The 26051-nt window shown below is 31.6% G+C and overlaps 1 protein-coding gene and 1 long non-coding RNA gene across 9 annotated transcripts; one reads left to right on the top strand and one right to left on the bottom strand.

The window, feature by feature from the left end:
* The first annotated feature begins 13038 nt into the window (after positions 1–13038).
* LOC108475190 (uncharacterized) lies at positions 13039–16454 on the top strand. 8 transcript variants are annotated; one of them, XR_001869966.2, is made up of 8 exons: positions 13039–13251; positions 13389–13446; positions 13542–13578; positions 13852–13924; positions 14593–14697; positions 15160–15235; positions 15359–15465; positions 15873–16454. It is a non-coding gene; the product is annotated as an uncharacterized LOC108475190 (long non-coding RNA). The 8 variants fall into 8 exon arrangements; XR_008285888.1 differs by having other exon boundaries at positions 13389–13578; XR_001869962.2 differs by lacking the exon at positions 13542–13578.
* Positions 16455–16763: 309 nt separating this feature from the next.
* LOC108475097 (ubiquitin-like-conjugating enzyme ATG10) lies at positions 16764–19874 on the bottom strand. The gene is made up of 7 exons (XM_017777124.2): positions 19712–19874; positions 19448–19605; positions 19306–19356; positions 19123–19215; positions 18872–18971; positions 17552–17649; positions 16764–17233 (listed from the first exon to the last, which is right to left on the bottom strand). Exons 2-7 carry the CDS (start codon positions 19601–19603, stop codon positions 17042–17044), a joined length of 690 nt encoding a protein of 229 aa, XP_017632613.1. The 5' UTR covers positions 19604–19605; positions 19712–19874; the 3' UTR covers positions 16764–17041.
* Positions 19875–26051: the final 6177 nt, after the last annotated feature.

The raw sequence follows: 26051 nt of genomic DNA on the forward strand, positions 1-26051 counted from the left end.
GATCGCGGATAGAAGAAAGTTATAGTCGAAAGTGATAACATGAAGATGATACAACAAATCTCTGATTCTTCGAAGCAAATACACTCCCTGGCGTGAGATCGTAATGAGTTAAGGCTACTAAACATCTCAAAGGATGCAAATAGGGTAGCAGATACTATAGCAAAAGTTGAGGCTGTCAGTGATGCCACTCTACTCTGCTTCGAGCAACCATTGGCAGGGTCTTGCATGCTGCTTAGAAATGATGTTTTGAATGCAAATGTTGCTCTTAGCCAGGCTTCTATATTTTTTACTTTATTATTCTTCCTTTGTAATAAAACAGATGGTGCCTAGGAATATGGATGACGTGTTTTTTTATTATATTATACATTGGCATTGGAGTCTTTTAACGCCATGAATACAGTATGCAATTTTTCGAAAATAAATTTTTGGTTTAGTTAGATAGGTTTAGCGATAGATTGAATCGAGTAAAAAAAATTCAAGTTAATTAAGTTCACGAGTTCTATTTTTTTATCTTAACTTAATTTAAAACTTTTTTGAATCGAGTAGAGTGAAATTTCATTCGAGTTGGATTGAATCGAGTGAAATTGTTTGAGTTAAATTAAAAAAATATAAACATGTCAAATAAGAATATTCTTACAGCGTGACTAATTTCATGTTAAAGCAAATAAATTTAAAACAATGTATATTTTAAAAAAATTAAAGCAAAATAATAAAAAAAATAAGATACTTGAGTAGGATAAATTTAGATAATTAATTAGGCCCTAAAATTATTATTTTAGAAAAAATTAAAAATTAAAATATATATATTAGAATTATATATATTTAAAAATATAAAATATGCTTTTTTAAATAAATATTTATTTTGAATTTTAAAATTTATTTTGAATTATTTTAATTTATTTTTTGTAATTTTTGTTGAGAGAGAGACCAATTTGCTTTTTTTCAAAATTGACAAGGGACCAAAAAAGTATTTACACCAATCTGTTATTCGAGTTGTGAAATTCAACTCGACTCGAACTCGAATCAAGTTATTCGAGTTGACTCGAATAATTTAAATAACTCAAAATTTAAATTCTTTTTTCGATTTTTTAAAATCGAATCGTGAATTAAAAATTAACAGAAGTAAACTTTTATCATATAATCCCGTAGATTGTTGTGCTTTGAGTGTAATAATTTCATGGAGCTGCTGAAGTTTTCAAATTAATTATTCATGGAAATATACATTTACATGTCACCAATTATCTTTATGCTAGCATGTTACATTATTTACAAACTGTGTTGAAAATTCCATTACAAATTTAGTGATGGGATTTGTCGACAGTATAATTAGCGGCAGAAAAAACTGGTTACTGAATTCCATACAAAGCATAAACAGCGATAGATGTAGTATATCTGTGACGAATTTTGTCTGTCATTGTTTCCTCAAATTCTGGTAGTGTATTATTAAACAGGAAACTAGAACTGTTTGAACCGATTAAAAAATTGGTTTAACTGAGTTTTTTTTTTAGATTTTTGTTTAATTTTTCATATATTTTCAGAAGGGTACTTAGCAAGGAATGCTTTAAGGTATGGTATTTCATCAACAATGGCTGACACGCCACCATTGTTGCTTCCCCTACTTAAAGCATCGGCATATTCTTCTGGAGAATTGTATGGCTTTAACATGTGATTGTTGAGATCTAAGTTACTAACGGCTCTTCAAAGCATAAAACGATAACCTACATCATCCTCTTTTGAGTTCAATTCAATCTGCTGAACAGTTAACATGGAAGCCAAAGTTGCAGTGTAGCTTGAGGTTATTATAAGCACAAAAAACATCCATATTATCACTACAAACTTTGACAAGTTGCTTAACAGCTTCTCCCCTGCGGTTTCAAATTATAGTAAAAAAAAAAATTGCAGTTAGCTTATAGCTCAAGTCGTGCATCAAACATGAATATCATGAAAGTAAAATCTTGATTTGAGAGAAGAAATTGTGGCTTTGAGAAGAAGAAACTTTGTATTATAAATTTAAATTTTTTTACTAAAAACTCAATCAATCTAGTAATGAAGTTAAAATAAAAATTAGAAAAAAAGGAATGGTATTTTATATTATAAATTAATGCTCCGTTTGTTTACTTAAAAAAAAATTTCCGTAGAAACTTTTCAGCCTTTTCCAATATTTGTTTGGCTGAAAATGATTTTTCACATTAAAATATTTTGCAGAACACGGGAAAAGGAGATTTTTTTGGGAAAAATATCTTACCTTTTTTTTTATTTCGATAAGACATTTTCCAAAGTTTTTCCTCTTCACATCTCAGCATCAGAACTTGCTAAACGCTTTCTCCTTCCCCTTCCCCTTCCCCTTCCCCTAATTCCCCTTCCATTCATTGCATCCCCGACCTAGGATTCATCCCTATATCAAAAACAACTAGCAGTAGTTTCGTTGACAAAAAGAAAAAAAACCCTAGCCATTTCTAGTCTTTTCAGAAATGAAACTCTTAACAATTTGGTGATTTTTTCTCTTCAATTTTTTCGTCTATTTCCCTTCAGTGATTTGTCACTTCAAGCGAAATCAGTCGATTCAAGTTTGAAACTCAATTGTCAAAATGGACGGTGAGACAATTAACTATGGGAAATAATAAGAAATTGAAAACCGTTTTGGAATTATATGATTTGTTTGCTTGCTTCTTAGCAAAATGTAATAACATTTTTGTTTTCATATATTCGTTTTTCTCTCTAGTTGTTCCCCGATAATAATTAAAAAGAAACCTTTTTGAATCGATATAAGATTAAAGGAGATAATTTTAATTAATTCCTACGCTTTCATAGATCTATTGAATTTCTTCTTCTAATTATCAGGGATGATTCCTATAATCTTAATATTAAAAAAAGTATGAGAATAAATTATGTTCAGACAAATGATGCAAAATAAAATTAAAAGATATGAAGTAAAAATAAGGTTAAAAATTTTAAAATGCAATGATTTGACTTATAACTCCTTATTGTATTTCATCATTTCTGTAAGAATACTATTTATAGGTCTTTATTCATGCATAAAATGAACGAATGAAAGGTGGACTTTTATTTTATATAATTTATTTCTTAATTGTTGTGATTTTATTTTCCATATTTTTACTTGTAATTAATTAATATTAAGAACTTTTCTATTACCTTTTACATTGACATTAAAATTTAATTTTTTCTTTGTTGTATTTATTACTATATATGACATTAAGTTATGAATTTTGATGGCTTTCAAAGAAATACATAGCAAATAAGGTTTAATATGAAATGGTTGACATTATAAGTAGTAAGTATATTCACTATCTATTAAAATATATAGTAATTAGTCAGCTTAGTTATAAATTGTGTTAGTAGTACATTATGATTTAAAATGGAGTATTAGGGATTAATAATGCAAATATGAAAAGAAAATGTATTGATGAGTTATTTAGAATGTTTAATAATTTATGATTTGTGATTAATGGAATAAACACATCATTAATTAATAGGAAGAAAATCATATTTAAAACTTAATTTTAAATAGGGTCCACTTTTAACTATAACTAAAAACAAGAAAATATACATAATATATATTATATGAATATAAACAAGAGTAGACTCAAACCTTAAAACAAATAAACACATTTAAGATTATAAAAGATTGCTCTGGTGGAGAGTATTCTCATCCCACCTACCCTTGAACGTCCTGTCTTTCCTATTTCAGTGGGTCTCCTTAAGAGACAAATGGGTAACCCTAGGAATGCTAATGGATTGCTAATCGATAGTTTAGAAGAGGACTTTGATTTCGAATTGGAGGATGTGTCTATTAGCAAAGATGGTCAATTTACTGAAATTTGTTTCTCAAATCGAATTCATGACTTGATTCATAAAAAGTTATGAAAATTCAATAGTTGTCAAGCTTTGTATTTGTAGATATGAAATATATAAGTATTCGTCGATTTGAGTTCACCTGTGTTAAATAGAGATGAAATCTGTGTCATTTGGTATTCGCTATATCTTAATAGCATCATGTCTCATTTTGGAATTTTATAGAATCTAAGTTGTCATTTTGGGTTTTCTTATGTTTTGTAACAAAGGTGTTTGGAACTCTTTTTAATGATCTGGATAGTTCAGATCAGTTCGAGCATATGTTGGGCTTTAAACTAGGATATGACTTGTTTGGTAGATTGATAGTATCAGACTCAGTATGTGAATCCGCCATAATGTGAGTTTAGATAGTAAATATCCGCTAGTGAGTAGTAAATGCGAACAACCATTCTGGAAAATGTTTGTATGAAGAGTAAATCTGTATGAAGAGGGCTCGATAAAATTATTCCTTTGAGAAGTATCTTTGTTGTTCTATGAGAAAGAAGATAACAATATAGTCTAGTAAGATCTAAAAGCAGTCAAGTAGTAAAAAGGAAAGCTGATATGTTAAGTATGGTAGTTGGCGTAAACATGCAAGATCAATATTATGAAAGTGTTTGCCCCAAAACATATATGACATGTTAAATATGGAAACTGGCGTGCAAGCATACATATGAAATTATTAAAGTACTCGCTAAGGTATTCCGTATTAAAGCTCACTAAGATCTCTTGAACTTACATGTGTCTATTTATGTTTCAAGTATTAATGAGTGCGCCAAGAGGGATAAGCCAGGAATACGCCAAGAAAGCGGCGACTCGGGTTATCATGCATACAATAAACTATTTGGAAAAGTGACATATAGTAAGATTATGTCTTAAAGATCTGTCTTTAACAAACTTTGTATTGTAATAAGTTATGACAAGTCTGATGTATTATTTCATTTTCAAATACTTTTCTTTATTTCTTTGATATTGAGTCTTTTAATAAAATAATAAGAAATATGTTTTATGTAAGGAGTACTCGTCAACTGTTTTGAAATTTTGTTGAGTGAAATGTGAAGTAATACCCAAAATCTGGATCCGATAATTCAGGTCAAGTTGAGGGTGTTACATTTGCTCTATTGGGCAAAAAGGATCTGATCAAGCCAACACAAGTGAGAGTAGAGTGCCATGAGTCGAGCCAAGGGGCATCAACAAGGATAAGACAGATAGGCGACGTTCCATTACACAAAGCAACGAGGGTGATCACGAGAAACAACAAAAGAAGTTGAAATATATTCAGATAAAAGATAAACTTGTAGACCTATTCACAAAATGTGAACGACCTGAAATTTACGGATATCAAAAAGTGCATTTTCGGGTCACCATTTTCACAAAACGAATTTGTAAATATTTATTAAAAATATTTATGAAGATAGTTGTGTGGTCAATTAGGCTTTGGTTAGGTGAATTTGTCTAAATTAAGAGTAATTAGGTATAAGGACTAAATTACAAATAGGGCAAAATTTGAATTATAGAATAGAGAAAAGTGAAGGGACTAAATTAACAATTAAGCCATAAGTGGCAAGTGTGTGGTAATAGTGAAATACATGTGGTAAAATGATATACATATATTAAAATATATCGGACTGTTTGTGAATTTCCTGATGTTTTTCTGAAGAATTACCGGGATTACAACAAGATCAGGAGGTTGAGTTCGCAATTGAAGTATATCCTGATACAGCTTCGATATCAATACCCCACCTCTTTTCAGGTAAATTTTGAGGACGAAATTTATTAAGGGGGAGAGAAATGTAACGAGCCAAAATTTACGGATATCAGAAAGTGCATTTTCAGGTCACCATTTTCGTAAAACAAATTCGTAAATATTTATTAAAAATATTTACGAAGATAGTTGTGTGGTCAATTAGGTTTTGGTTAGGTAAATTTGTCTAAATTAAAAGTAATTAGGTATAAGGACTAAATTGCAAATAGGAAGAAAGTTGAATTATAGAATAGAGAAAAGTGAAAGGACTAAATTAAAAATTAATCCATAAGTGACAAGTGTGTCGTAATAGTGAAATACATGTGGTAAAATAAAATACATATATTAGAAAGAATACTTATTATTTAAGTAATAATTATTATATTATATTATATTATATTATATTATATTATATAACAATAAAACAAAAAAATAAAAAAAATAAAAGAAAAAAAAAAGAAACAAAGAAGGTTAAACGAAATAGAAAGAAAAAGAAAAAGGAGAAAGAAGGAAGCCACGGCCAAGGGTTTCAAAAGTTGCAAGTTCAATCGGTTAGTTAATTTAGTCCATTTTTCTTGTAATTTTTATGTTTTTGGAATCCCGGTATTAAATACTACTCGACCTATGTCAAAATTTTAGAAATTATTGAACTTTTAAGTGTTGTCTATGTTGAATAATTTGAGTATTAGGGATTAAATTGATAGATTTTTAAGTTAGAAATGAAGAAAGATTGAATTGTAGAATAAATTGTAAGTTTTAAGTAATAGGGACTAAATTAAGAGAATTTCAAAATTATAGATTTATGGTGAAATTAGAGAGTTAAATTTAGTTTTAAGTGTTAATTGAATGAAAATAAAGAATAAAATTGTGAAGAAAATAATGTTAGATTTGATTAAGGATTAAATTGGAATTTAGACAAAAGTTGTGTATAAATTGAAATATTCAATGTAAAATTGTGTTGAATTGATGATTTTTAATTATTTTAATTCCGTAGCTAACATTGAGCCGAATACCTCAGCTAGAAAAGGAAAAGACAAAGTCAATGAGGATTTGCTCAGAAACTACGGTTGTATTTCTATAATTTGAATCTAGTAATTATTATTTATTGTATTTTGATTAAATGTTATGGTAAGTAAATGAGGTGAGTAATTATCATTATGACATCAAATTGAAAGTATGTGATTTTGTGATATTTGTATATTGGATGAATGTGACTTTGAAAAGTGAAATTGAAACCCTATTAACTATATCGGGCTGAGTCAAATATAGTTGGCATGTCATAGGATTGGAAGTGTTCAGGGATACTTCGACCACTAGTCGATGAGACACTGGGTGTCAAACTATTTTTTCGGATAAATTCATGAGGTACTGGGTACCAACTTATTTCGGCATGGCCGATGAGGCACTGGGTGTCAATTTATTACTTTGAATTATCTGATGAGGCACCGGGTGCCATACTGGTGTGTTTTGGTTGGATCCATGTATCCGCCAAAGTCTGAGTCCTGTTAATAAGGATAAATAAATGAATTAGCATAAGATTGATATTGAATGTGAAATTGAAATGTGACATTGAATTGGATTGTACAATTGAAATGTATGAATCAAGGGATTACGAAAAGAGTAACGTGATTGCCAAATGATATGTGAATCAAAGTGAGAAAACTATTGATGAGAAATGAAGGCAAAATGGATGAATTGAATTATTGATTAGATATTGTTTATATATATATATATGGTTAAAAGTGTATATTATATAATGTTATTTATTTAAAGTATTCAGATTATAGAAATACCATTGAGTTTATACTCAGCGTACGGTTTGTTTCCGTGCGCGGGTTAGGTTAAACTTCAATCGTTGACTCAGCATCCAAGGCTGATCTCGAACTTATTGTGGCGAAGTACATTTCTTTTTGGTAAATGGCATGTACCTGGGATATTGTGTTGTTATTTTGAGAAATGTTTATAGTGATGTTGTAAAATGATAATGGTTGGTGTATATATATATATATATATATGAAATGTTAAAGTTATCAAATGATAAGTTTTAGTAGTAAATTTGTATGAAATTAGAATTAGTTTGAATGAGTTTTAATTGGATTAATTTAGTTAGTATATGTGAAATACCTATAAGAGTATATTGGTTAGGTACTTAGGATGATTAATTAGACATGTTTTAAATGTATTTGAACGTGTTTTGGATTGGTTAAACATTTGGTTATTGAATTGATTGTGGTTTAAGTTTGCAGGGTTGGTAAGACTTGATGAATAAGGCTCATTTTGAGTCCACACGGCCTGACACAAGGGCGTGTGACTAGATCGTGTGAGACACACGGCTTATACCGTGCATCCCTGTATCTTAAAAATTTAAACCAAAATGCTCAGGTATTACCACATAAGCAGAGACACAGGTGTGTGTCTCAGCCGTGTGAGGAACACGGCCCAGCACACAGGCGTGTGACTTGGCCGTGTGAGGTAAGTCAGGGAGTTACACGGGGTAGGACACGGCTCAAGACACAGGCATGTCTCAGGACCACACAGGCGTATCCCTTGATCACACGGGTGTGTGACCCCTGCACTTAGGAAAGATTTTGAAATTTCATGAAAAATTTCCAAAGCACACGATTAAGTCTCGATTTGTTTCTAACACGTGTTTTGAGCCTCAAAGGTTCACAAAGGGACTATATGATTCAATTATTATATTTATGTGTGAGTAATTTATTAATTGTTCGTATTTGATCTGTAATGTCCGGTAATGCTCCGAAATTCTATTCTGGCGACAGATAAGAGTTAGGGGGTGTTACAAAATGCTTGTACAATAATAAACTTGAAAGCTTTAGTCATCAATTTGGCATGGTGGAAGTTGATGTTAAAAGGGAGTGGTGAATAACAACACCAACTAATAATCACCATCTAGTATATTGGAAAATATATTTTATTAGGGTTATTGTTGTACGAAATTTAAACATCTTTCCTTTAGTTTTTAGGAACACATGATAAATGGATAAAACCCATAAGACTCATATTGTAAGCCTGACGTGCATCAAACCAAATATTGAGTTGGGTAAATTATATCAACAGTCACTCAACTTTGGGGTAGCTAACAAAACAGTCACCTAGGTTTCATTTCAATCACTCAATTTTTAAAAAATAACAAAACAGTCACTAACGTTATAAAAAAGAGACAAAACAGTCACTAATTAACAGATTCTGTTAGTGTCTTAACGAGATTGCTGATGTGGCAAGTTAACTTGCTGATGTGGCCAGTTAACTTGCCACGTTAGATGTCCATAGTGGAAACTGGAAACACAAAAATTTATATACTTTTTCATACCCAATTTCTCTTAAATTCATGCAAATTCGGTTAAATTCTTGTCGAAAAATAATTAAATATTATAAAATAATTAAGTCATGTTAAAAATATGAACATGGTGAATTTATTTAATTTTATTCTTAACTTTGACTATTTTCGACAGATTCGCGCAAAGGGTGAAAATTGGCTCGGCTGACACTGCTGAAAGCACAAAACTGAAAAGCAATTTGAAGTATAGAGGCACTTTAATTGAAAAAGAAAAAAAGAAAAAGAGAGAGCATATGTATTTGAAAGAGATGTACGAAAGAGCATATGAAAGTCAAGTTGGTGTTTTGAAGGTAAAAACTCCGAAGGTTCGATTGAGGCTGAGTCTAGGGTTTTTAAACCAAATTTATCCATCTTTCACCTACCCCTAACCTAGCCACGTTACAACCTTGATGAAGACCTATTGATTCAAAGTCCTCATGCTACCTACATTAGTGTAGAGAAATTGCTACGATCAACATATGAAGACATAAGTTAAGCTTAATGATTGCAGCTTAGTCTTGAATAAAGGAATGAAAATCAAATTGGTAAGGGTTAACATGTCTTTGTTACAAAAGCATTTAGTCTAAATTTTGCTATTATAATAAGTTGTTGAATTTAATTAGAACAATATGTATACTTAAGTAGCATAACTATCAGATTTCTTGTCTTTGAGCATAAGTATTTTAAACTTATAATTTTGGAAAAATGTTGTTCTGAAAGAATTTTTCAAAGGTGTTTCGAAGAGATTCTTTTCAAAATTTGTGCATTACTCAGGACGAGCAATGAATTAAGTTTGGGTTGTGGAAACACAAAAATTTATATACTTTTTCATACCCAATTTCTCTTAAATTCATGCAAATTCGGTTAAATTCTTGTCAAAAAATAATTAAATATTATAAAATAATTAAGTCATGTTAAAAATATGAACATGGTGAATTTATTTAATTTTATACTTAACTTTGACTAATTTTGACTTTTTTCGACAGATTCACGCAAATGATGAAAATTGCCTCCGCTGACACTGCTGAAAGCACTAAACCGAGAAGCAATTTGAAGTATCGAGGCACTTTAATTCTAGCCTAAGACGGTCCAATAATGTGTATTAATTCATAATTTAATTAATTTTAATTTATTCCCCATTTAATTTGGGTTAAATAAATTATTTTTAATTAATTATGGAGAAAGGGTCCAGTTGAACCGCACTGGTCGAGCCAAATTGAGTGAACCGAACCAGCGACTAAATGGGCAGCCCAAAACCGTCCATATGCTGACCCAAATCAGAATTTTAGCTGATTAAATATGCTTGCAAAAAGGCCCTCAAAAGACTTCTAAATTGCATTCAAACCCCACCTTAAATTATGGTTTTGTAGATTTGCCCCAAGCTTAAAATAGCAAAGTTGAAACTCTCAACGGCCAAGGGAGGGCTCTTTGGCTGCTGGAATTTTCTATTTTTAGCAGCCACAATCAGCTATAAAAGCCATCCCTTGCTGATCATTCAAGGCATCCCTCACTTCACATCATTCTCTCATTCCCTCTCTCACTTTTCTCTCATTTTTTTCCATTCCATTCCCTCTTGTTCAAGTGCCGATTTCTTCTCTTGGGAAAGAGGCTTCCATCAGCCATTTTGGAGCAGCAATTAGGTGTTCATAAGCCACCTTGATAGCCAAGGCCAACGAAGAACGAAGAACGGAGAAACTCGTTAAGCCACGGAGAAACACTGGATTTGCCTCTTGTTTCCTAACTCTTTAATTTTTGTTATTGTTTTGACGAACATGTTTATGAATATTTATGCTATTGAAATGGTTATTTTAATCAATTCAGCTTAAATTATGTTTGCGTTGGGTTGATTATATTCTGCCTGCTTGAATTGTTAAAATGATGTTTATGCTGTTATAAGCCTCGGTAAGATGCTTGATTAAGTAAATTCATTCCTAAGTTATTCTTGCGTTACGACTGTAAGGTAACTAATGAATTAATTATTTAAACGGATTGCAATTGTAATTAGTTGACACAATACTTAATCAGTGCATGTTTATTCTTCTAAGGTAGCTGAAGGTTAAATTAGCAATATATCTGGCGATATTATTGCCTTGTATAACTTGCAAGATTATTGTAATTAAATTGTTCCAAGGTAGGGATATCTTGTACTTCACAAAGTCTTTTATATGCTTATTAGATTTAATTAATCGTTTGAATTGACATAAGGATATACAAGAGATTGGTTCAATTTAATAAGTATGTATGTGCAATAGCATGTTTGCTTGCTAGAATCTGTTTAGTCGGTTGAATTGACATAGGGATATGTCAAGAGATGAATGGATTTTTGGTATGTAAATTTGTTCATAAGTTAGCGAATTACCGGGTTTCTGTGAATTTATTCGTAACAGTGTAAACATGAGTTTAATAATTCTGAGTTCAAGAAATATAATTAATCCAACATAAGTATGTTACATTGATTAAATCTTATTTGAAATCGTGCACTAGAACTCCTTTGTTTTATTTTTAATCATTTACTTAGTTTTTAAATAGTTTTTCACCACATTTTAAAACCAAATTATTTTTACCTCACCAAAGTGTTTTACAATTAATTTCATAAATAATTCTTTTACAGTCCCTGTGGGTACGATAACTCGATATTTACTTGTCACTTTATTACTTGTTGCGATTGTGTACACTTGCACATTTTTTCGTCGTTCCAGAAACCCACCCAATTTAAGAAGAAATTGAAAAAAAAAACCTAAAAAACCCCTTAATAACAAAGAAGAATAAGAGACTGTAAAAAAAAAAGTCTTCTTTGTCCTTTGTTGTTTCTGTTAAAGATCAAACCTTGCTTCAAAGATGTAACTTTCCAGCAACATGTGTATTAAGAGAACAAGTTCCGTTAAAGAATGAATGCAAGGTATTTGCATGAACGCTTGAAAAAACTGGTACTAGTGGTGAAGGATGTTTAGAATTTAGAAGGACTTACCATGGTTTTATTGCAAAGAATGGACTTGATGGGGATGAATTTGTAAATACCAACCTTATTGATATGTATGCTAAATGTGGAGACATAGTTAGTACAGTTATGGTATTTAATCAGATGCTTCGTCTAGATGTTGCTTTATGTAATTGTTTGATTTCTAGTTATGCTAATTGTGTATTATTTGAAGAAGCTTTTAGGTTGTTCATGAATTATGAAAGCTGGGGTAACAAGCTGAATTCTTATACATACTCAAGTATGCTAGCAATTTGTGGAATCCTTTCGGCTATCGAAGAAGGAAAACAGCTTCATGCCCAAGTTGTGAAGATGCAATATTTATCAGAAACAATTGTGAGTAATGCACTTTTGACAATTTATTGCAAGTGTGAGGCGATGGCGAATGCTGAATCACTGTTTGAATGGCATTCGCAAAGGAATATTGTTTACTCTCAGAATATTCTTCTTCTTCTTCTTCTTCTTCTTCTCTGTTATTAAGGGTTTTTTTTAGGTTTTTTTTTCAATTTCTTCTTAAATTTGGTGGGTTTTCACTGTGGACATCCAACGTAGCAAGTTAACTGGCCACATCAACTAGTTAACTTACCACACATCAGCAGTCTCGTTAAGACACTAACAGAAACTGTTAATCAGTGACTGTTTTGCCACTTTTTTATAATGTTAGTGACTATTTTATTATTTTTTAAAAGTTGAGTGACTGAAATGAAACCTAGGTGATTGTTTTGTTAGCTACCCCAAATTTGAGTAACTGTTGGCCTATTGAGTGTTATGCTAAAGAAACCAAATAGAAAATTCAATATTTAATTTGTTGCACTTAATGCTTATGGCTTGAGTTTTTATAGACTCAAAGTTTATTTATTCTTATTTTTTTTAAACAACGTAAGGTATGGGTTTTTATATAAACTTATAACCTTTTTGTCATTTATTCCTAGTGGATTCATTACTTTCCTAACAAAAAATTTAAGGCTAATCTAAACTTTTAAAAACTAAAGACAGATTAAAATTTGTCGTACAATAAACACAAATACCATGTTTGGTTGGATGAAATTGCTATTCCATTCCTGCCTTATTCCGTGCGCTACAATGATTCATATGTTTAGTTCACCATTTAGGTGATTCCGTAGCTTAGGTATTACAACCACATTCCCTCACATCCTATAATAGCTATTTAGCGGTGAGGGCTCTGAATTGCTATTCAAGACAAAGGCTGAATACATTTTCAGATTTTGGGACCAAAATAGCCTGCTTTCTTCTCCCAACAAATCTGCTCCAGATTTCTTTCAACCTTTTTCCCCAAATCAAGCATCCATCCATCCGCTCTTCATCTTCATCTCCTCAAAGGTATGTCTTTTTTTTACTTCAAGCTCCGATTCTATTTCTCCTTCCTCATAACTGCTCCAGATTTTTTGTTTTCGTTTCAAAGTTGAGAACTTTGTTTAGATTTCTTGTCTTCGATTCTAATTCTTCTTTTGCGGCAGAATTTTAGATCCCTTGGAAGAAGGTTTCAAGCTTCTCCCCATTGCTAATAGAGGGCAGGTATTATTTCAAATTAATGACAGTCAGTCTGCTTGACTGAAGTGCTACACATTCTGTCTGTTCTCCTGAGTTGTTAAGTTTGCTTTGTTTGCCAGTTGTCATTAATTCAAATTAAGGACGCCGTCTATGTTTGTAAGTAGTTGTTTATTACTGCAACTGGTATGTTTTTTGTGTGTTCTTTCTTTCTTCCATTGGGTAATTAGTGTCAAAAAAGAAGAGATGGACCAACTTGATAAAGCGAAAATGTATTTTCTCCTTTTGCTTGAATCAGATAGCCTATCGTTCATGGCTTGTTTTCTTCACTTTTCATTAACTGCTAAAGCTCTTATAAATATTGCTTCATATAACATATGATATGGTACACTGGTATATATACTATTCAGCTTATAAATGTTTCCTATGCAGCTTGTTAAAAAGTTTGGCATTGATCATAACGATGCTTTTGCATTCTGGGACTGGGTTGGCGGTCATTACAGTGGTAAGTTTTTATCAATATCTTTGGTTACTGTTAAGGATTAAGACCTTTTGTAGTAGAGCTGTGGAAGATAATTAGCCATGAAGTAAATTCTATTCCCAAGCCATGCACAATCTCAAGTTTACAGTATCAAAATGCCTTGTATTTATGCCAGTTAAAAAACATTCTAACTACCTATTTCATCCTACTTAACCAATTCAGTTCAGTCAACTAAGTCATATTGAATTGTCTGTTATTACCTTCTCTCCAAATCAAACAAATGGAAAGCATTCCATCCTATTCTCGGCAAGATGGATATAAGAGCCTTTCCTCTTAGTTTAACAGTCACCCATTGCAACTCCTGCTGCAAACCTCAACTGATTTTTTAATCTGGCCCCCTCCCGTACTGCTCCCAAGTATCTACACTCAAAAGACAGATGATCCTTTGTCTCCAACTCCAAGCAAAAAAAATTGCACCTGCCATCAATATTTTGCCCTCTCCTTATAATTCTATCCTTAGTAAGCAGTCTGTTTTGAACAGCCAACCAATACACCAAAGAAAGCTTTGGTATATGAAATGGGTACCAAAGCTGCCGAATACTGATTTTTATCAGCCCTGCCACTTATCATATTCCATATGTTACCAACTATAAACTTTTGGCCGTGAAATATCCATGCACCTGTCTGTGTAGGTTAATGAACTGAGCTGCTAAACTTCTCAACTTGAGCAGCGTCTTCCAACACCAACAGCTACTGGTGGATCTCTGCAACCGCATAAAAGGACTGCTCTTATTGTGGTTGTGCTGCATTCACTTTTCGAATTTCTATAACTTGTAAATTATGGTTTATAGTGTCTATTAGGAGTCCGTATCTGATAGGTGATGTTGATCTGTGCAATTTAAAGAGTATCTCATTGTTCTAAGGAAATAAATCACTTCAAATATAACAAACAGAACTTAAGGATGAAAATGTTCTTCAATTTTCATTCGTGGAGTTCATTTATTATCGCAAAATTCAGTTTTACACGCTGTACTAAGAACTTGTTTATTTTACAGTTGTAAATTCCATGACAACTAAGAGTGTGTCATTAGTTTTAAGTTTCAACTGAGCTCTTAAATCTCCAACTGCAGTAGTTCTTTTGGCAATTATTTCTTCATCTTTTTTACTTTGCCCCCTCCTAAAAAAGTAATAATAATAATTTGCATGATTTTGGTATATACTTGAATATCTTGAATATATTTTGTGTTTTCTACTTCAAGGTTTTTAATGGGAACTTCAAGCATTGATCAACATTTCCATTCAGCTCCTTTTAAGAATAATATGTTATATATACCTGTAAGTGCCTTAATATATATCAACTCCCACTGCAGTTGTGCGTCTTTGTTGCTCATAATATTAGCATAGAGCCATCTACAAAAGTTTTTATGGGTTTACGGATTTGGCTGTAATCTAATACAGGAATTTAGATTGTGCGCCAATTGATGGTGTGCTGCTTCCTTACGAGGCTGGTGAAAGGAAAATCTGGAACAAATGGCTAACACGAGTTTTATCAACTAGTCAACCAGGTGAATTGTCTGTTGCATCTTGCATATGGTAGAAGAATATTAGGAGATTTGTGTTGCATATATAACATCTTAGACCACCTTGAAGGTGCGAAATTATATATTTGACCCTGGACCTGCAAAGCTATGGATCTCTGCCCATAGGAAAAATAAGATGCTTGTGCAAAAAATAAAGACCAGAAAGCTTGGTTGGAGACTGGCCAGATATGGCACATTATTCTTGTTAGTTACCATGACAAATTTAAAGAAGTACTAGCTTCTTGGCAATGTTTTGTGCTATTATCTTTTTGTATATATCCTTGTAGCATAATCATGATTTTGACTTGATTTTCTATTTTAATACATTTTAGTTTTTTTTAAACAATTTTTTAAAATTTTTATATTTTCATTTGTGTTTTTTCTTAATATAGTTATGTCAGGTTTTTTCCAATCAAGTGTTTCTTCTCAGAGTTCTTGAGGAACCAAAAGGAAATGGGTTTCAGAAGAAGATGCTGCGTTGGTTGCTTGTATGGTCGACTTGCACAATGCTGGAACCTTTAATGCGGATACGGGATTCAAAGCTGGCTATTTAAATGAGTTAGAAAAAATGGTAGAAAAAGTTTTACCCAATGCAATGTTGAAGGCTAAACCTAATCTTGAATCGAGGATTAGGACATTGAAAAGGGATTGGTCAATCATTTATGACATGCTTACACCAAACCTTTCTTGGGAAATACATGCAGCCAAAAAGCAGTTTTCCGGAACTCTAGTCTGCCGGTAAGGACTACTTTATTCCTTCATCTATGTTTCGAAGAATACTTGAGCGATTCCCAGTGTGACTCAGTCCAACATGAACTGTTGACTTGATGCTGAGAGAGATTATTTTTCTTTTTGTTGACCAATAAATTTGAACCACGTATTTATAGACTAAACTTCAAAACATAATACATTGTATTAATTACAGCAGGGAATCCTGGAAGCAATGGTTTCAGTGTCATGATTCATCTGATAAATTTCCCAGGAAAAAGCTCAAAGACCAAATTAACAGCTAATAATTTTCCTTTGGGTTTTTAAACAATAAGTTGTCTTTAGCTATTTATTTACTGCTATCAGTTTGTGTTTCCCTGTCGCGGAATTACTGCTATCAGTAGCTGAATAGTTCCATGTCAATAAGAATCACAAGCTCAAAGATTAACCCCAAGTGTATTTAGTTATTTATACTTTCTTAAACAGTCACCCTGCTCAACTTAGAACTAACAGTTCGTATATTTTTCTTGTTTGTGTATTTAGTAATGCCATAAATCATGTTTAATATATTTCAGTTTTGACGTGTTTAATCACGTTTTATATTCATTTACATGGATCTTGGAAGATTCATACATTCATGTCATCTTTTTTGTGCATCATGTCTAATATTGTCCCGTCCCCAGTTAACCTCTGCTTGAAGCTAATAGATGACAAGGAATATATATATGTATTATGCATATAATGTATGCTTTCATTTTCCAGTATGGATATCATGTATTGGAAGAATTGAGTTCTCAAACTGGCTGGAAGATGTAGCATTTCTTTTATATATTAAAAGATTTGACTACCAGCCCTAGTCTGAGATTTTAAAAGAGATTCTAAGACCAAACACTTGGCCAACAACTGAGAACCATGATAGAAGATATAGTTCCAGCACCACTTCAAATTTAGGGTTAGCATTGTCACTGAGAAAAAGCAACTTCATCCACTCAGCAGTCCCACATGGATGTAATTTGTACCATGGTCTTTTCAAGTATGGATGTTCCTATAATTGAAAATATTCACATATCATCTTCATATAACATGCTTCTAAATGATTTACCAAAAAAGAAAGAAAAAAGGAAAGTTACTGTCATGTCATTGTGTTTGGCATGAAGGATCAGTAATAAAGAAAAAAAAAAAAGAAAAAAGGTTAACATTGTGTTTGGTAGGAGAGAAAGAAGGAAAGAGAGAGGAAGGAAAATTTATTTCTTTCCATCATTTCCTTCATTTAGTTATGAAACTGCAAGGAATATAGAACACTTCTTAAAAACAAAGAAGCTGCAAGGCAAAGAGATAATAAAGCAAGGTAGGAGAAACATACCTCTTGAGTTATGAATGTCCATTTTTTTTTTGACAATTCCTTTGAAGAGCATGCAGGGAGCTCCTTTTCTATTTCATCCAATGGCAAAGGTCTTCCATCTATACATGGAATAATATATATCTCACTTATACTCTTCAAATAAATATCGAATCGAATACTTTAAAGCCAGAATTCATCTATATACACCCGCAAAAACTCATGCATTCACAGGAAGCAAGAATATAATAACCTGTTTCCTTGGTCTGCCATCAACATAAACCAGATACTAATATATATATATAAAAGACAAAGACACTGACCAGAGAAGCATTACAAATGACCTGACATAATCCCTTAATTAAATAATTACTTGCTACTAACGGCTTTTGTTATCCAATAAGGTGCAATTATGCTATATGAAGGGATTCCTCAGCACAGGGTCTGTCCTGCTGCAATAAAATTTCATACTGTTAAGCTTACATGAACTTGACTTTATTTGTTTGGTGCCCCGTTTGGTGCAACTGACAGATAATTCTGATAACTAAGCTTATCAGCACCTACTCTAAGTTGGTTCTAATAGCCTCAAGTTGCCAAATCACATCTTTGCTAAGCAAAACTTGTCTGAGGTTAATTTCGTTAGCATATAGCCATCAATAATTGAATCACCTATCATCCTTCACAAGATTATTTGTTGAAGGTAATCGAAAAGTGGACAGATCAGAGACAATGAAAACATGTAAAGCATAAATTCATCTATGAATCAATGCTAGGACTTGCATTTCAGATACAATAAGCAAGATTTATGAGATCCACAATTACATTACACAACCACCACAATTTTTCAGGAACTGAGAGTTTCATAAGTTTAGAATATGATATAAATTCCCAGCTGTAAGACAAGGAACAGTATACTTTGAACAATTTCAATCCTTCAAATCAGATGACCCATTTTCATGATCAGTTAACAAAGCAAGCAGCAAAGCATAGAGTATAAGTGTTATCTCTTTGGTCTTTTAGCCCCATCCAAATTTGGAGAGATATGAAACTAGCTCTTTGAGAAGAGGATACATGAACCTACTATAAACCCAAATGCTCAGGTGCATAGCAACAAAAAAAAGTTATTGATGAAAATGGTAATATAAAAAATAAACAGAAATCATTAGTTTGAAAGAGCACATATCATCAGTTTATTCCAAGTTAGGTTTCTCAAATATAAGATATATCATGCATTTAAGTCATACAAACAAGCTAAACTATGTCAACCAGTATGTTCTGTCGCAAGTTGACATGGAAAATAATGGCTATCTTGAGGTAGGAAGTGACAGCATCGAGAGAACTTACCGCTGCAGTAAGCACGAAAATATAGCACCGGAACCCTAAATGTACTACTGTAAACTATTTGAAAGTCACAGTAATGTAATTCATGATGATTGCTTTGAACCTAGACACCCAACAAGAGCATGATCAAAGTCAGCCAACAGTAAACCAGGCAACAAAACTAGTAAATCTCATGTTTTACTCCCAAGTTACACATGAAATTTTACATTTAATGCAATCAAATTAACTGGAAAAACCAATAAAAAAATATGTACCAATGTGGCATCATCAAGAACATCTTCGTTTCCTGAACAACAGGTCTCTTCTTCCCCGGTTTCAATTTGACTAATTTGATCAATATCTTCTTCCTGCACCCAAAAGAAAGAAGAAAAATAAGGGGAAAATCACCTTTTTGTTAAATAATCAAATATGATCCATTAAATGACTCGAGACTGGACCTCATTTGGCCTGGAAATACATATCTTTTCCAGTGACAAGTAGCCTTCCTCCTGCAAAAGTTAAAAACAAGTCGATTCCTTTAAAAGCAGTAAATGATTTTGCAACAAGAATTGGTCAAAAAAGGGTGAGAAGAGTGGTTACCTTAGGAGGAGCAAGCCAAGGGTGTTTAGGACAAGGAAGCCACGACCATGGGGGAAAAGCTAAGTTACGACTTTCCCATTTCTGAGCAAACGCGAAAGCACCAATTCTGAAATCCTTTGCAGAAAGGGTTCCATCCCAATGTAAAACATCCATCATTACTGTCCAAAAACAGTTCCAATGTAAACAAATAAAACTAAAATTAAGAAATAGTAATTCAAATTAAATTTGTTGCCCGGGTCAAAGAAGTCGATATTGAAGACTTACATCCACAAATCTGGTGAACGGAAGGTTCCCGGCTGGAACTGCTTGGGTCAAATTTGCTTTCACAGGGTATAAAGACTTGACTAAAAGCGTGATTTTTGTCCTGGGCTTAAACGTAAAATTAGCCCCACTGAAAGTGGTAAGTAAACGCTCCATTACAATAATTAATAATAAAAAAGTAATAATTAACTCAGTTTAAATATAGAGTTCATCACCGACTGAATTGAATCGACATAAAATTTTAAGTCCATTTTTTAAATTGAACTTAATCTAAAAAATAAATTTAAAATTTGGAACAAACCCAATCTAAATAAGATATAAACTTCTTCCATCTGTGAATGAAATGAAAATATTACAAGGCGGCTTGAAAGCTCCAACTAGATAATTATGCAATAAAACAAATACACATAAGTTTTTTGGAAATAAATTTCTTTTGAGAAGGTAAAAAAAAATAGAAAGCAACTTCCTGAGAAATTAAAAGTTTATTACGGTGATGTTTTAATTGATTCCTTTATCAAGACTATTGCTTATCATAAATTTTTAAGAATTTTTATTTTAGTCCTCCAGTATTAAATCTCTAACGACGATTGATTGTATATGTCTCGTTATATTTATATTTTCATTTTGGTCACCAAATTTTTAGGGTACTTTCATTTTAGACACCAAAAAAAATCCTTACAATTTCATTACCCAATTTTTAGAATGTTTTTATTTTACTCACTCAAGTATTAAATCACTACGGCAATTGATTATACATGTCACATCATATTTACACGTTCATTTTAGTCACCCAACTTTTAGATTGTTTTCATCTTGGTCACCTAAAAGAAGTCTTTTTTAAGTTTAATCAAGGTAAATGACATTAAGAGTTAAAGTGAAAAAGCGGTAGAAACTGAAATAATACATTAATTAAATTAATTAATTTTGCTGAAAGCTTTAAATTTCTTTTTTTTTTTTTTGAATATTGACATCAAAACCAATTAAATAAATTGTTGATTTTTTTACTCAAATCAATACTTAAAAAAAATCACCAAAATGAAATCGATCTAAAAGTTAAGTAACCAAAATGGAAGTGTGAACATGTTGTGAAAATGATTTGGCATATACAATCAGTCATTGTTCAAGATTTAATACTTGGGTTACTAAAAGAAAACACTATAAAAATTAGGTGATGAAAATAAAAGAATTTTCTTAAATGACCAAAATGAAAATACCCTAAAAGTTGGATAGCCAACTGAGTATCCACTGTAATTTATAGTTTTTTTATATAACTATTCAGACTCTCACAAATTTTTTTTCTCAAAGTTATTATTATATCAATATATTGTTTCATTTTTAAAATTTATGATAAAATGATGTTTAGATTTTGTAATTATAGCAGTGAAACCGTGAGCTTCAAAAGCAACCCCAAAATGATTTCTTAAATCCAAACATCTCGGAAGAAAAGCTAAAAACGGCCTTCTCTACTTAACCCTTCAATGTACACAAGCTATTTTGTAGAATTTTTGTATGTAATGGTATGCACTCATCCCGATATTTCACATGTTGTTAGTATTATTAGTTGATACATGGTCAATCCCGGTAAATTAAACTGGCATGTAGTTAAGTGGATTTTCATATATTTGCGGGGTACTTCTAACATGTGCTTAAAGTTCAGAAAAAGCCCAAAGGGCTTAGTCGAATATGTTGATTTTGATTATGCAGGAGATTTAGATCGAAGGTCTCTCACAGGTTACCTATTTGTTTTTGAGAATTGTGTCATTAGTTGGAAAACTACACTTCAAGCTACAATGGTTTTGTCAACTACTGAAGCAAAATACATGGCAATTACAAAAGCAGTAAAAGAAGCAATTTAGTTAAGGGGCCTGTTTTATGAACTGGTAAGTGAAAAAGAAGCAGTTGTCATATATTGTGATAGCCAAAGTGCCATACATCTCACCAAAGATCAAATACATAGATCAAATACATAATGAGAGATCGTAACATATAGACATTCGTTATCACTTTGTTGAGAGGTGATCATTTAAAGAGATGTTCAGATTCTTAAAATCGGCACGAAACACAATCCGGCCAATATGTAAGAGCCTTCCAGTTTTAGAGCATTGCTCAAACTTGCTAAGAATCCAATGAAGATCAAAATAAGCCCATAACAATACTTGGCAATGGAGTTAAGTCAAGTACGAGTCAAAGTGGAGATTTGTGGAAGTTATACGTCGCATTTTTGTGTTGACGTCACAATGAGCAAACATATATCGTCTCTATGACGCGACGGCCATCGTTTCAACAATGCGAAGGCCACATCCAAACGTGGCAACATGATCCACAAGTTTTTCAATTTTCTTCTCTCGGTTAAATTTTATTTTAGCTTCCCACTTAAACTCTAATTAGTCTAGAGATATTCTAGTCATATTGTAGTACGAATTTTAGCCTATAAATAGGCCTCAATTACTTTAGGTTAGACACAAAAAAAATATTTAGATTGAGAGAATTTTGTCCATTGTTTCAAAGGGCTTTTCTTGTGGGGTTTTGGGTTCTCTTTTAATTCTCTTTATTTTGTATTCTTCTTTATTATAGTGAAATCTCATTTTGGTTGTGGTTTTTGTCCTCATTTGAGGAGTTTTTCCATGTTAAATTTTGCGTGTTTGATCTTCTCGATTTTATTTTATTCACTTGTTCGTTGCATTCACAAGTTATTCCCTGTAGTAACAGATAAAGAAAAAAATAATACTCATTTTAAATAATTGATGAATCAAAATTGTTGGGAACAAATAAGAAGCCAAAAGCTGTTAGAACCAAAGGAATACGTTTGGTTGACGTAAATAAGGACTCGATTCAAGGATTATTCAGTTTTGAGTAGTGTTGAATTTGTTTGGTTCAATTTTTACTTCCAAATTCATCATTCCACTCTGGTCTTTATTACATATGAGGATTGCGTACCCATTCAAAGGGTAGGGCTCTAAATTGGTTATTCTTTGTCGTCCGTAATAGCTTTCTATTTTTTAAGACCAAAATCTCCTCTCATCTATAGTCTTCATTTACTGCGGTCATTTCAACAAATCAATTTTGGATGCTCCTATTACAGTGAGTAACAAAGTTGGAGACAAAATCTATTGCCATTATTGGGTAATTTGCTCTTCTTATACCTTTTTCATCTCTTCTTTCTAATTTTTATTTTTTTCTAATAATTTCCTATTTGTTTTTTTTTCCAGAAATTTCCTATTTAGTTGCAGTTGAATGGGAAATCAAAAATATGTTTATTTTGATTTTAGGTATTCTCAATATGAGCAATGTGTATTTTCATTTTGGGCATTGTGAGGCCCTAAAAATAGGCCTAGTAATTTCGGATAAGTTTACCAGGTTCAAAGTGAAAAATTAGGAGTAAATTGGGGTTATTAGTAATTTTTCTCTTAGTTTAGTTAGCTTAATTTCATTTAAAAAATCAAGAAATAATATTCCGAAAAATAAAAATATTTCTAGAAAATTTAATTTTATGGTTTTAAATAGTTTTTGGGTAAAATTTTTTTGGGACAAATTAGAATTGAAAAATAAATTAGAATGGTGGTTTAATTGAGAGAATTTAAAATATTAATTACATAGGACTATTTTTCAAAACAAGGGAAATGTTTGAGTGGTTTTATGGTAAATTACCCATATTTTTGGAATTTTGGAGGAAAAGGATTACTTTGTAAAACAAGGGAATTGTAGGAGTGGCCTGATGGCAATTTTCCCAATTTTTGAAATTTAGGTGGGGGTTCTTTAGCTCAAAAACACTGCAACTCCCTCACTTCACATACAATTTTCACTCGATTCCTATGTATTTTCTCTCATTTTTCCTTTTCATTTTTGAAGTCCACATTCTCTCAAAATTCTCCAGAAAAGATTTTCAAAGTTAGAAAAGAACTCAGAGTTCTTCAAAGATCTTGATCCAATCTTCAGTATTGATGATTCTAGATCGATTGAAGGTAATTTATCAACTCTAAATTCATTTTAAAGTTATTTTTAATCATTATTTTTTATTTAAATCGATTAAAATAATTTTTTAAATCTTAATCTCTTCTCTCTTGAACATGAGATTCTTTAATGGTGAATTCATGGTTTTGAGTTGGAATCCAAGTTTAAATGGATACCTAAACTCAAATCATGTTTATTAAGAGGTTTTTTTTATCAAAAAACAAAAAGATTAAACTCATTTGATTGATCAATTTTGACAAATCGGTTTTTAACTAAAAACATGAGTTGATTTTCCAGGAAATTATGAAACGGTTCGTTTGATGAAATTGATGCTTAGGTTTTGTGTTTATAGATTAGAAATGATGTTTGGTGCAGAAAAGGTCATTTAGGGGCTAAAATTTATGTTTCGACTATACTGTGAGTTTTCGATAAGGTAGATTGGAGAGGCATTTTAGATCCGTGTAGTTCATGATTTTTTTTTTATTTTCTTGTTGATAATGATAGCTTATAACATGTATTTTACCTCTATTTAAGCTTCATAACGAGATAAGGCCATTGTTAATCAAAATCGAGGTCCAAACACAACTACTTGATACACTTTGACTTGAGAAGCAAAGTGTGAAGGTGGGTGATTTTTTAAAGGCAATTGGTAAACATGCCTATTTACATTCTAAATTGAGGTTTTGAATTGTGTTTCTAATGATTCAATTGTATCTCAAATGGTTTAGATTATTAAAATTGATTTTAATTTTATATAAGCATATTTATAAATGATTAATGGAAATTGTGAATTGTGTGTTTGGTATGATTGATTTGGATTGTATTGAATAATAATTGGAGCATATATTACTGTATATTAGAGCACTTGATGATGGTTTTATGATTGGTTTTAGATCCATGGACAAAGACACTTATTGTGCTTATTTATGTTGGTACTAAAATTGCTAAGTGACATGATTTAAATTAAATTTTTATATAATGAATTAAGTGCTTAAATATCAGTTTTTATGCTCTGTATGATTGGTTATTTTGGCAACACTGCATGGTGGATCCATTGGATATAGATGGCATGTCATAAGATTAGTGAGTACTCACCACTATATGTGTTATTTGTGAGCATATGGCTCTAGGAGCATTGATTTTGTTAGAGTGGATAAAGGAGTGTTGAGCCTATTTCTCCACTCAATTATTTACGATTTCGAGGCGATATAAGGGAGTGTGTGGCTACACCCCACTCAACTTGAGTATTGTATTTGATATTTTGGAGATTAGAGATCCGCTTATCCAAAGCATTATCACACATTTATATTTTTCTATGGATATCATTTGCCAATATAAGTGTCTGTTTGTTAATTAAATTATGTTTTCATATGCCATAATAAATGTGTTTTTTAATCATGGAATAACATATGGAATTATGATGTTATGATGTTGCATTCTTGCTAGAAATTTCAGTCAATTGAATGCTATAATTGAGCATGAAAATATAATTGAAACTATGATTCATATACTCAAAATTTGATACATGATTTTCCTTAGTTTAAGTATTTTTTTGGTGTGATTTACATACTGAATTTATGGCCAGTCACTGAGCTTTTTCAACTCACACCCTCACAGCTTTGTATAGAGTTTTTTTTTTTTCTAGCTGTGGGGAGTTGAGGAGCAAGGGCAAGGCTGGTCCAAGTCTAAGGCTATTTGGTAGTATAGATTAAGGACTCTTCTTTAGAAACATTAGAGGGCATTGTGGCATTCAATTGGGATAATTTGACATACTTGTAGTGGACATTTGATACTTTTATTTGAATTTTAATTTTGAGATGTTATACTTGTTTTTTTTTTTAATGATTGATTTTATGGTTAAATGTTATATGGATTATGGTATGTTGTTAAGTGATATCATGGTGATTGAAAACATAGTGATTGAAGCATAAATTTTTCACTAATACATTTTAATTGTAGCTTGGCAAGAAGTGGATAGCCTTGTGGCTAAGGTAAGTCCATTGTATAATTTAATTGTTGTTTGTTAAGCATGATTTTGGATGTTTAAATTATGAATACATGTTTATTCGTTGTAAATAAATTAATTAAAATTGTATATATATAATTAAAGTAATAAAACTCAGCTAATATAGCCTTAATTAGTAAATGAATTAAGGAAAAATGGTTAATTAAAATAAATTTTAGGGGTTTCTCAAAATTGATTAAAAGGAAGTTGGTAATCATTTAGTTTAATACCCCTACCCGTATTCATTGTCGGAATAGGGTACGAGGCATTACCGGAGTTTACGAATTAATTTTTTTTAATTCAATATAGCCCTTTTATAAATATCTAACCTTCCCTGTAATATTAAATCGAGACCAATCCACATCAACCAAATCAATTCAACATATT

This window comes from Gossypium arboreum, chromosome 7, assembly GCF_025698485.1.
Source record: "Gossypium arboreum isolate Shixiya-1 chromosome 7, ASM2569848v2, whole genome shotgun sequence".
Classification (NCBI taxonomy): Eukaryota; Viridiplantae; Streptophyta; class Magnoliopsida; order Malvales; family Malvaceae; genus Gossypium; species Gossypium arboreum.

What these genes read in the sequence shown, in the direction of transcription:
- LOC108475097 (XM_017777124.2), bottom strand. Translation starts at nt 19,603, where the DNA reads ATGATGGATGTTTTACATTGGGATGGAACCCTTTCTGCAAAGGATTTC. An exon ending in TTCTTGATGATGCCACATTG is followed by an intron (nt 18,972 to 19,122) that starts GTACATATTTTT and finishes TTGGGTGTCTAG; the next exon opens with GTTCAAAGCAATCATCATGA. An exon ending in TTTTCGTGCTTACTGCAGCG is followed by an intron (nt 17,650 to 18,871) that starts GTAAGTTCTCTC and finishes TTCCATGTATAG; the next exon opens with ATGGAAGACCTTTGCCATTG.